At 38.4% G+C, this 12018-nt stretch overlaps 1 protein-coding gene across 1 annotated transcript in view; it reads left to right on the top strand.

Moving 5' to 3' along the window:
* SCYL2 (SCY1 like pseudokinase 2) overlaps positions 1–12018 on the top strand; it is a 36037-nt gene that overhangs the window by 322 nt on the left and 23697 nt on the right. The window contains exon 2 of the mRNA XM_080354228.1: positions 4105–4309. Coding sequence (XP_080210354.1) covers positions 4133–4309 — 177 coding nt within the window. The 5' untranslated portion in view covers positions 4105–4132. The remainder of the gene's footprint in view (positions 1–4104; positions 4310–12018) is intronic.

Here is a 12018-nt window from a genome sequence, read left to right as displayed (position 1 = left end):
GCGTGAGCGGGGCCTGGCGGGGAGCGTTGAGCTGCCCGAGCCGGCGGATCGCTCGCCCCTGGCCGTGGCCGCCGCTCGTCCCGGGCTGGCTCCCGCCTCCTGACCGAGCGCCCCGCGGGCCGGTGAGCGCAGCGACCGGCCCTTCGTGCAGCGGGGAGCTGGGAATGTCCTGCGCGCCGCCGGCAGAGCGCTGCGAGTCCCGCCACACGCTAAATAACAGTAAATAGTTGGTCCGGGAGGGCTGGCCCGCGAGAGACAGTCCCGGCGTTTGTGCGGCATGTGGGTCAGGTTTTTCCTGTCAGCAGGCGAAAAACAGATCCCCGTGCATGGATCTCGTTCTGCCGGGTTTTGGGAGGCTTGCAGCTGTAGCTCAGTACCAAAATGGGGAATAAAAATAATGAAGGTGACTTGCTTTGAGGGCAGCTGCACCGTGCACAGCTCATCAGTGCGTTTGATCCTCCTCTTGTTTTTGTAAAAGATGCAAAAACTTGGTTGTGCGCAATTTTTATTTTTTTTTTAATGTTTTGTTGTTGTGTTTCCTGAGACTTGGTTGTTCTAGCACCTGTTTCTTCTGTGAATTCATCATTATTTGGATCAGATCAGTGGGATGGGAGTTTGGGGTGGGTGGCATGAAGTACCCATGCACCTGCCTGCTGCTTTGGTTCGCAAAAGCGAATTGCTGTAAGTCAGAATTCTGTGTGTATGATGCACTGCTGTACAGTGTGCACCCATGTCCATACATCAGATAATGCTATGAATTAGTTTTAAGTATAAATTAATAGTTTTAAGTCATGTAGTTGTTTTATATGAGTGAGAACTGAAGGGTGGTGAGGAATCTTTGTTTTGGGTATAGTTTTATTTCAACACTTTGAGTATTTTGTCTCATTTCTTATTGCTGTATTGACTGTTACTTATTACCTTGCCAAATGATTAGGTTGTCATTGTGCTGAAGTCTTGTTGCTGATGTGCATCAGCATAAAGACAGTTGTCGATTGTGAGGGAAATAATTGAAATTGGTACACTGACCATACAGGTTTCTTTTTAGGATTGGTTCCAAGTTTCAAGGACTTGGTATCAGTAGCATTAATGTTACTCTTGAAATTAAAACAGACAGAAATCAAAGTTATTAAACATTTATTTCATGTCCTGTGTTGCTTGTCTGAACACTGTTGCTCTTAAGATCTTGTGCTTTTCTTATTTGTTACTTTTTAACTTGAAAGTTTCATTGTGGGTGATACTTACTTTATCATCACATGGTTGTTAATTTTTCTATAAATAGTAGTTTAGTTTGTTCTTTTAAGACTAGTTTTCCTACAGTTGAGAACTAAAGTTGCTTATTTCAGATATGGTTAAATCATCATGATTTGTGGTATTCTAGATACTACCCAGAATACATATATATTTTTTGTTATGGATTTTCTAGGTACATCGTTCCTGTCAACATATTAGATATTTAGATTACAGTCCAAATGCTGACATGAGAATTTCTACAAATTTAGAGTTAGATGACATAAACTTAAAACTGGAGCTGCTTATTGAGGTTTCTCAGTACTTCCTACTCTTAGCTAAATTCATCAGTAGTTTACTTTCTGTTAAGCTGGAGTGGAACAGGTTGGACAGGGCATACCAGGCTTGCCTTTTAAATCCTAACCCTTCAGACACTGGAATGCTGTTAACATTCTCACCTAGTGGCTTTGCCACCCTTCTCCCTGCAGTTAGTCTGTCTCCCACAGCAGAAGGCACTTCTGATGTAATCAATACTACACCATTTTTCCACAGCATGTATGGAGAAGCTTCCTTTTGAATTTATGCAAAGGAAATTGAACACGTGTGCACGTGCATTTTTCTTCTTACTAGCTCTGCAATTAATTTTGCAAAGCATTTCTCAAGTTTTGAGAATTGTAACACAAAGTTGTGTTGCATTGATCCTAGAGATTTGATGGGTGGAAGTGAAGGAAATGATACAAAATGCATAAGATTTAAAAATAAATAAATTAGGTTTTCAGTGAAGTTAAACTCATTAGGATTTATTTTATAGTTCTTCAGCATATAGAGTTTGTCCCATGGAACATCTGCAGAATAAAATCTCGGAGAGTTGGAAATACCTATAGCTCCCATTTAGAGTAATCCATGATCCTTGTTTCTACCTGTTTATCAGGTTAATAAAAAATTCCTTTATACAGGGATATTACACAGTGCTTAATATCTGTTTGTTTTGGGGCTGCACAGTTCAAAATTGCATGCCTTTTTTCCATAGCACAATTAATGAAGTAAAATTAATGGTAATAAAATGTGACATGCTGTAGTTAAATTGCTTAGTAAAGGAATTCCATGTTTCTGTAATTTACTTCCAGCTATGATCTCAATAAAACACAATGCATACTAAGCAAGTACATAATTATTTTTATCTCATTGTATTCAGACTCAGCTTCACATATCTAAAACTCATAGTCCCTGTAATGAAGACCGACTCTCCCCTGAATGTGCTTGTAGTCATATCTGGTTTTGCTCCTCGAGTAGCCCCACTGAAGCCGTAACTACTCTTTCTGAGCTGTGGAAAGGAAACAAACTCCATCTGTGTCTTGAATGTGGAAAAAGCTGTGGCATAAATGCATATATTAATAGATCAGATAATCTATGTAGATCAGACCATTGCCTTATAAATGTACATAATACAGTGGCAAGAGCTTTAATTTGTATAAGCAAGCACCTCACATCTGATGAGGACATTTGGGGTTATTAGTCCCAGTGCTTATAGGTTTATTTGTTAGTGCCTTCTGCTTCTTTTGTCCTTGTTACCATGACTTGGCAAACATGTTATTCATCACCATAGAATTTTGTCTCTTCCATTTGAATATGAACGACATCTCTATTTTTCAAAGAAGTGGTTTTACACAAATTATATGCCTGTGAGTTGAGTATAGAGCAAATAAGGCCATAAACGAAATTATTATTTCTGCAGATTTCACTACATGTGCTGTCTTAGGTTTATTTTACTCTAGGTTGAAGAAATATGCACTCTTCACACCTTGTTTGAAAGAGAGTATAAAGAAATATTGTTGTTTTTTAATATACCGCATGACACTGATTCCAAGAAATAATTTCTTATTGCATTTTCTCTCCATCTTCACTCACATTGATAAGGGAGATAAATGTTTCTTTCCTGTCTTCATTCTTTCTTGTGTATCTATTATCAGCAAGAGAGTTGTATAAATGGGACATAGGCTTCAGAACTTCTGTCTGGCAGAACAGGAAAGTCAATTTTTTTTTGGCACTGATTATGACAACTGTGGAAGTACACATTACAGGGGAAGATGAACTGAATTGTAAGCTACCACAGTCTTTTAGCTCTTAAATTTGGAAGATGTTGTGAAAAAACTTCCTTGTACAATTTTGTTAAAGCATAAAAAGATGTTTTCTTGTGTACTTCCTATCCAGCAGCAAATCAGCTCGTTAGTACTTATGTCATACAAATAGTAATGTCAGCAACCTGATGGGTAAAATACTGAATTTTGAGCTTGTATTTTAACAGGCGCAGTGTAGGAAAGAACAAATTTTTAAATTGACTTCTGTATAATACACATCTATCCTTTTGCTGGTCTGTGATCTTAAGCAGTCCTTCCCTCCAGAAAATAGGTAGTTCCGTGAGCAATGGAATAAAAGGAGCCTGGTTTCCTTCAGATTTGGTTCTCTTTGTTGATTGATATCCATATATGAGTTGCGATGCTTTCCCTTCATGGGAGCACTTTATAGATTTTCTGCTTTATTCAATAGCCTGTTTTCAAGAAATGGTTGAATTTCGCAGTCCTTAGTTGCTTTGTTAGATCTAAGGAAGAATGATAATCAGATTCAAAAGTTTTGGAAGAATAGTAGAAGCAATGACATATAATCCCCAGATACAAGTGCACAGAAATGTGTATGCAGTGTGAATATGTATAACTGAAAAGCCCTGGAAGTTTTATTTCAGTATCCTCTCTGTGGGTTACTCCTATACCCTATTGCATCCTTGGTTAGATGTCCTTTTTAACACTACAGTTTTCAACATGTGTCTTATGTTAATAGAAATTGTGAAAGGGCTGTGAAACTTTTTTCTTGTCTTTGTAGGATAATACATGGGCATACGGTTGCAACAATGGAGTCCATGCTGAATAAACTGAAGAGTACCGTTACAAAGGTAACGGCTGATGTCACCAGTGCGGTCATGGGAAACCCTGTCACCAGGGAATTTGATGTTGGCCGACATATTGCCAGTGGTGGTAATGGTCTTGCTTGGAAGATATTCAATGGAACTAAAAAATCAACAAAACAGGTGGGTTGTCAAGTAGAAACCTGAGTTTATAAGCATTAGGTAACAGACTTATGGGTAGCAGCTGGTAAGTGGCATTTAAAAACAAAATCCAGCTGAGCTGACTAATGCTAAGGGTAGTACTTTAAGTAAAATGAAACAAAGAACTCAAAATTACCTAAATATAGTGTTCTCAGCTACATAGGTGATAGTTGCTTTAAGCCTTCACTGCTGGAGAAAGAAGTGGTTCTGTATTCATAGCATACAACTTGAGAGCAAGACCAAGAGTTAAATCTGAGTTAAGACTGGTCTGACAAGAAGGAAGAAGTTTGTTTTAACGTGGATTGGTTCTCCAATTTGTTTCACCTTGCAGCTTTTCTTGGCAGGAGTACTGGCTTTTTACAGTTTAAAATATTCATGAAGTATGCCATCATTTGTTCTCAACGTAAGAGACTGTAGAATTTTTGCTCAGCTGCCATACAGAAGTTGAGAGGTTAGAAATGTTGAGAGAAGGAGGAGGAGGTTGTGGAGGAAGTTGTGCTTTCGCTGTGCTGCTTGCAGATCAGTATTGTTCGCTTTTAGTTTCCTTAAAATATTAGGGTTTAGAGAACTAGTATATAAACTTCTGACTCACTTGGAATTCACATGTATAAATGGAAGTATGATTGTGATGTTGGAAGAAGGTTTGCCAGAAACAGAGTTTAAGAACTGCTCTTATAGAAAATTATTTTGCTGTACTGGAGAAATGTCAAATCTCTTTTTTCAAACTTGGAGAGGAAATAGAATTTTTAGCGAGTAAACAGAAGAGTTAATTTATGGCCTTCAGTTAAACTTGGTGTTGAAGTGATGTAAAATCACTTAGACAATGAATCATCTTGCTACAGATGTGCCAAAAAGAAATGGGCACAGAGGAATAACTTTGGAAAACGTATAGACAATATGTTAAATGGTAGAAAATAAGCTGTAGCAAACAGAGAAGAAATAAACTATGCAGAATAAATAATCTGTGGAGAACGTGTGATCTGATTGTGACAGAATCTGAATAATGTCAAGTACATACTTTTTCTGTATTCTCCAGCATCTGTCTACCTGTTGCAGGAGTCTATACATCTGTTATTTACTGAGTGTACTAAATGTTCCAATTGTGTAGTTTTGGTTTTGTTGTGGTTTTTTTATTTGTTTGTTTGTTTTCCCCTATTCAACTATGCAAACAAGTGATAACATTGAAAGTATGGTACTTTTGAAAGGTTTTATACAGTCTCTGTGCCCTGTAAGCATTGGAGCAGGTGTAGCTTTGAGGATCTGGAGAATCATAGCAAGTTTCTTTCACTGCCTAATTGACAGAGTGTTTGTAACTGTGTTCCTGTCAATCCTGTTTTTCAAGCTTTGAATGGGTGTTCTGACCACTGATTTTGCAGTTTTAGTTCAGGTGTTACCACATGGGATCTCACGATATCTCTGTGTGTTTGTATGCCATCATTAGTCATTAAAAATACAGCAGCAGTTGTACTGCAGGGAATTTTAGTTGGCTGGAGATTTGACATGCAATTACCGTTCATTATTAATATTTTCAGTTGGGTATCATCATGTTAACATTCAGTTTGCTTATGCAAAATAAAACTACACAACAATACAACAATTAATGTTGTGTTGTATTGCAATGTATCTGTTCTTTAACACTATTTTTATTTCTTTTGCATGTACCTTTTGAATGTTGGCTGGGCAATATGGAAGTGGCTGTCTGTCATTTTCCAAGTGGTAGCAGTGACTTCTGTGAAGTGATGCACATATTTGCTGTATTGCAAGTGTGTATATCTGATGTGAAGCTACAAGCACTAAGAATCTTTTTACAGGAAATGTGTACTGTAATCAGACAAGCAGGATGTAAGGGCTTAATTGCCCATGTTTTTGTCACTTTACAACAACACAAGTAATAATTTAAATCATTGCAGCCAGATAAAATAGCTAAATTTTGAGTTTTAGCATTATGGCAGTAGAGCTGATCATAAATCTCTGTCTGAGAACAAATGGAAGTCAGTCTTACAGAAGCTGGTCAGCTGAAGTTAAGACTTCAAATATGGATTAATTTGGTTCCTATATAAAGTCAGTGGACAGTTACAAATATTCCATCTCTGGTGACAGTAGATATTTATGATTTTATTCCTCTTTTCAGAGTTCTGCCTGCTTCCTGCCTTGCTGGTTTCCCTGGATTTCTGAATATACATGAGGGGGGTTGCTTTGTTTGTTTGTTTGCTTGTTTTTAATATGTCTTGTTTTTTCTTGCTTACTTTGTAGGTGATTGAATAATAACCTAACAGAAAGTGAGGAAATTACTCACCTTTGTGAATATTTTTGTCTGGTGTTATGTGATAGCTGATTTGCTTCTGTTTAAAAGATTTATGAGTCTTTCTGGTTATACACTTATACATGAAGTTACATGTTGCTAATTTTATAGTAGGTACTTCTGCTCATCTTAGATTTGTTAACTTAGTCTTTATGCACTTTTTTTTTTTTCTGGCATAACATGGCATTTGTCCTTTTTTCTGCTTAGAAAGTGCAATCATAAAGAAGTAGATGGGGTAAGGTCACTGAATGTTCTTGTTGATGACAGCTCAGTCATAAAAGCTAGCAGAATTAAGAAGATAATGGTTTGCACTTCAAGCCTACTGTAGTCATAGTTAACTTTTACTGTGGTGGTAGTAAATATATACTAAGTATATACTAAATTTATTAATGTTAGGTAAGTCAGCTTTCTGTTGTTTTGGCTGTGTATACAGTAACTTTGAAATGAAAGCTTCCTACTATTCAAACTTTAAAGGCTAATTTATTTTAAAACTGAAATAGTTGTATTGGATACCTTATGACTAAAACAAACTGTTGGGAAAGTAGAGTTATAAAAAAAACATTGGCAAACTTTTAAAAATAAAACCCCCAAAAGCTGGAGGAAAATCTTTTTCTGGAAGAAGACCAGAGTAATAACTGGAATGCTTTCCAGTATTTTAGTTCAGACACTATTTTGCTTTGCACAGTGGGAGGCTTTGGTAAAACATCATGTGTTTTCATATTGAGTTACATTTGATTATTCATTAAAAAAATGCTTGAGTGCATATGGGTAAAATGAAAAGGAAAATAGGCATAATATTTCTAAAATCAAGCACTCTGCTACCTTAAAATATCTTTTGCTGTTATGTTCATGACTTAGTCTTTAACATGATTACATTTAAGTTTTTTCCACAAGAGCACTATATCTTTTCAGGACAGATAGTGAACTGTAGTTATTAAATATTTTGTGGTTGGTTTGTTTGCTTGTTGTTTTTTTCTTTTTCTTCCTTATTATTCTGTGCTTAGTCTCTGGCATTATTACTCCACACGGTTAAAAACATCATTGAAAAAAAGAAGGATTTGAGATTCTGTAGCATTCATAACTATAGTGCTTGAATGTTTTACAGGTGTTCTTAATGTGCTTTCTCAGTATGCAATGAGATGAATAGGAAGAGGCATTTCTATTTTCATTATTATTACGTTTCCACAGCTTTTAGTCTTTCATTTAGAAATACTTTCTAGTTTTGTTTGCATCTTTTCTGACATGCAAACCCAGTGTGTTTCAGAATTCTTGCCTTCCTCTTGGGGGCAGGAGAGAAAGCATGATATGCCTTGGTTGCCTACTTGCCTTTTTCTGGTTAGAGGCAAAGGACATCAGGAGCCAGAATGGAAGTGATGGGCACAGCTTGCTAGGAAGCACCAAGGCTGGGTGTACTATTACTGTTTCTTTCCCTTGGTCCTGGCCTTTGTTGATGGATATCAGCAGCACTTTTTTTTTCCTTGCATGAGAACAGAGTAGGATTTGCTTTTGATTTAGACTACCTGCTTTCTTAAGATCTGAGGGACTAGAGCGCACTGTCAGCAAGTTTGCTGATAACACCAAGCTGGGAGGAGTGGCTGACATGCCAGAAGGCCGTGCTGCCATCCAGCGAGACCTGGGCAGGCTGTTGAGTTAGGCAGGAAAAATTTTAATGAAATATAACAAGGGCAATTGTAGAGTCTTGCATCTGGTCAGGAACAACCCCAGGTTTCAGTATAAGTTGGGGAACAACCTGTTAGAGAGCAGTGTAGGGGAAAGGGACTTGGGAGTCCTGGTGGACAGCAGGATGACCATGAGCCAGCACTGTGCCCTTGTGGCCAGGAAGGCCAATGGCATCCTGGGGTGTATTAGAAGGGGGGTGGTTAGTAGGTCGAGAGAGGTTCTCCCTCTACTCTGCCCTGGTGAGACCACACCTGGAATATTGTGTCCAGTTCTGGGCTCAGTTTAAGAAGGACAGGGAACTGCTGGAGAGGGTCCAGCGCAGGACAACAAAGATGATTAAGAGAGTGGAACATCTCCCTTATGAGGAAAGGCTGAAGGAGCTGGGTCTCTTTAGTTTGGAGGAGACTGAGGGGTGACCTTATTAATGTTTATAAATATATAAAGGGTGAGTGTCATGAGGATGGAGCCAGGCTCTTCTCGGTGACAACCAGTGATAATACAAGGGGCAGTGGGTACAAACTGGAACACAGGAGATTCCATTTAAATTTGAGAAAAAACTTCTTCTCAGTGAGGGTGCCAGAGCACTGGAACAGGCTGCCCAGGGGGGTTGTGGAGTCTCCTACTCTGGAGACATTCAAAACCTGCCTGGACACCTTCCTGTGTAGCCTCATCTAGGTGTTCCTGCTCTGGCAGGGGGATTGGACTAGATGATCTTTCAAGGTCCCTTCCAGACCCTGACGTTCTGTGATTCTGTAATTATTATTTTCTCTCTTCCCCTCCCCCCCCCCCTTAATTTTTAGCATGTGCATTGGCAAAGATAGGAGGATTTTTGCATTCTCTTGGGTTTTTAAGGTCTTTACATGGACAACTAAAGACGTGTTTTAAACTGTCAGTGTGTGTTTCAAACTTGTATGTGTTTCTTAAGGAATGCAGGATTGCAAATGGACTATGTGGTGAGTTGACCCCGATCAGCAACCAAACACCCACACAGCTACTCACCCACTTCCCCACCCCCAGCAGGATAGGGGCAGAAAATAGGAAGAGGAAAAGCAAGAAAACTCATAGGTCAAGATCTGAAGAGTTTAATAGATGTGAGAAGAGAGGAGGGGAAAAAAGAATCAAAGCAAATGAAATTGCTGACCATGTCCCACAGGCAGAGGGATGCTCATCGAGTCTCCAAACAACAGCCACTTTGGAAGCCAAACCCTCTCCTTGTTATGCCCAAGTTTTTATCTGTGAGCATGATGCTGTATGATACGGAATAGCCCTTTGGCCAATCAGGATTAGCTGTCCTGGCCATGTCCCATCCCAGCTTCCTGCCCACCCACAGCCTACTCGTTGTGGGAAAACGAAAGCCTTGACACCGTGTAGGGGTTGTTACTCAACAGCCAAAAGATTTGTGTGTTATCAACACTGTTCTAGCCACAAGTCTAAAACACAGCATGGTATGGAATGCTATGGAGAAAGTGAGCTCTGTCTCAGCCAGACCCAGTACAAAGGAAAACTGTCCAAAGAAACTGAGAAAAGGAAATTGGGGCATTTAGTGATTAACACTACAAGGATATAAAGCCTTTATGAAGGGATATATTAGTGAATACCAGGTCTTTGAGACCATGGTCAGCAGGCTTCCCCTGAAGTACACGACCACAATCCAAGAGAGCTGATGTACACTTTCCTCCCAGTTAAACCATGTCCTGTGTCTTGCACGCTGTGACAATGCTTATTGCTGTTTGCACAGGTTGGCAAATTCCTTGGCAAAGGCACTGGAGAACTTAAACACTGATCTTTTCAGTGATTCACATTATAAGTTCTAAATTATTGACAGTAACAACAAATGTTTTCTGGGAAGATCTTCATCCCGGCACGTATTTACATGGTACACATCATAATATACAACTGTCTCAGTGTCATCCCTGAGCTTTACCTAACCACTTTGGAGTAAAGCACTTTGCTTAAACATGTGGCAGGTGAGACAAAAGGTGTCAAATAGCTTATGTTTGTGAACAGAACTGAGATTCAAACTTGGATCTCTTGAGTGCCCAATCTAGTCCCCTACATACTTGTGGATACTTTCAAACTCAGGTTCGTAGCGTTACCAGTGCCCTCAGACACATGGTGTCAACTGTGGGGTTGTCCTGTGCAGGGACAGGAGTTGGACTCAATGATCCTTGTGGGTCCCTTCCAACTCAGCACATGATTCAATATACTGTGCTGAGCAAGGTGTGTACGCTTCCTATCACATAATGAAAGAAAAATGGTGTTGTTAAAGATAAGGGTTGTTTTACCTCTACTTTTCTGGTTTCTTTGTGGAGAGCAGTCATTTTTTTTAATTCTAGTCCTTTTATGTTAAATTTATTTTTATATCACAAAATTGGAATTGTGACGCAAGTGCAGAACTAAATAACAAGTAGTCATCTGCAGGAAGAAGCTACTCTTCCTTCAAACCTATGAAATGGAATGAAAAAAAATAAAGTGGAAGCTCCCCTAGAGCTTCCTGTGGAAAGAAGTAGTAGACATGTAAGCCTTTGCAGGCTTTCATCTCAGTAAGTTTCCATGAAAGTATTATAGTTACAGGAAATGGAATCCCTATCAGCTACAGTCAGTAACACTCCTTTTTGGGTTTGAATATCAGTTCTTGCAAAACAGAAAAACAGGAATAACGTGATCGTAGTCAAAGTTTGACAGCGTTATTTGGTTCATGTGGCATAAAACCATTAAACACTTTTGAATGCTTCAAAGCACCGTGTGTGGTTTTAGTAGTTTTGATCCACTGAGAGTGTGTTCTATGGCCTGTGACTCAGCCATCTCTTCATTCTTCTGTACAATAATATCTGGTGACTTATCAGGGTTAAGATATTCTATTGTTGATATGGTATTCTGCATAAAAAAATCAATGTTGACTATGGAATTTAATTTCAGAATGCAATATTTTGAATTATTAATATCAGAACACATTTAATATTTTAGTGTCCATGACTTTCTTCTTGTATCAGATGTGTTACATGAAAATGACAAGTTGTCACACAGCCCAAATTATTTTGATTCTTGACATTCCACAATGTCTAGAAAATCAATGTGATAACAATCATTTTCACACTTGGAATATTACAATTTCATATGCATACTTACTTGTGAGCTAATTTTGGATATGTAAAAGTTCTGACAAACTTCAAACAAACCATGCAGGTTTGCAGCAAGCAGCAACAGAACTTATTTATACCCATCATAAAATATTGAAACTATAGCTGATGTTCCACACTCTCCAATTTAAACATTAACGTTCTGAATATTTTGACTTGTCATTAAACAGAAGTGCTGCATGAATTTGAAATTTTGTCATTGGTCACATACTGCTCAATACATTCACACTTTGTACTGGAAAATGTGTATTTTTTAAATAATTTGTATAGTGTATGCCTTCCATCCCCTATCATTGGTTCCTCCCTGCCTTGTGTCAATGTTAATGTTTGATCCATCACACTTAAGAGCTGGAGCAGGGAGCTGGTATGAATAGCAGCAGGAAAACTCTACTTAGTTGAGCTATTAATAGTTGTAGAGGTTCACCAGGTACCAGCTAAAAATATAAACCAATTTTTTTTGTATTTTACTGATATTTTTTTTTTTTTAATCAATAATGTAACTGTTTCTTTGAGATGTTAATTATAGTAGTGGTTGTAAAATACGCAGTAAAAGAGCACAGACATCTTCT

The sequence above is a fragment of the Nesoenas mayeri genome (genome assembly GCF_963082525.1).
Source record: "Nesoenas mayeri genome assembly, chromosome: 1".
In the NCBI taxonomy this organism is placed as follows: domain Eukaryota; kingdom Metazoa; phylum Chordata; class Aves; order Columbiformes; family Columbidae; genus Nesoenas; species Nesoenas mayeri.
The sequence above is the reverse complement of the archived record's forward strand: the minus strand, read 5'-3'. Positions and strand labels throughout refer to the sequence as shown.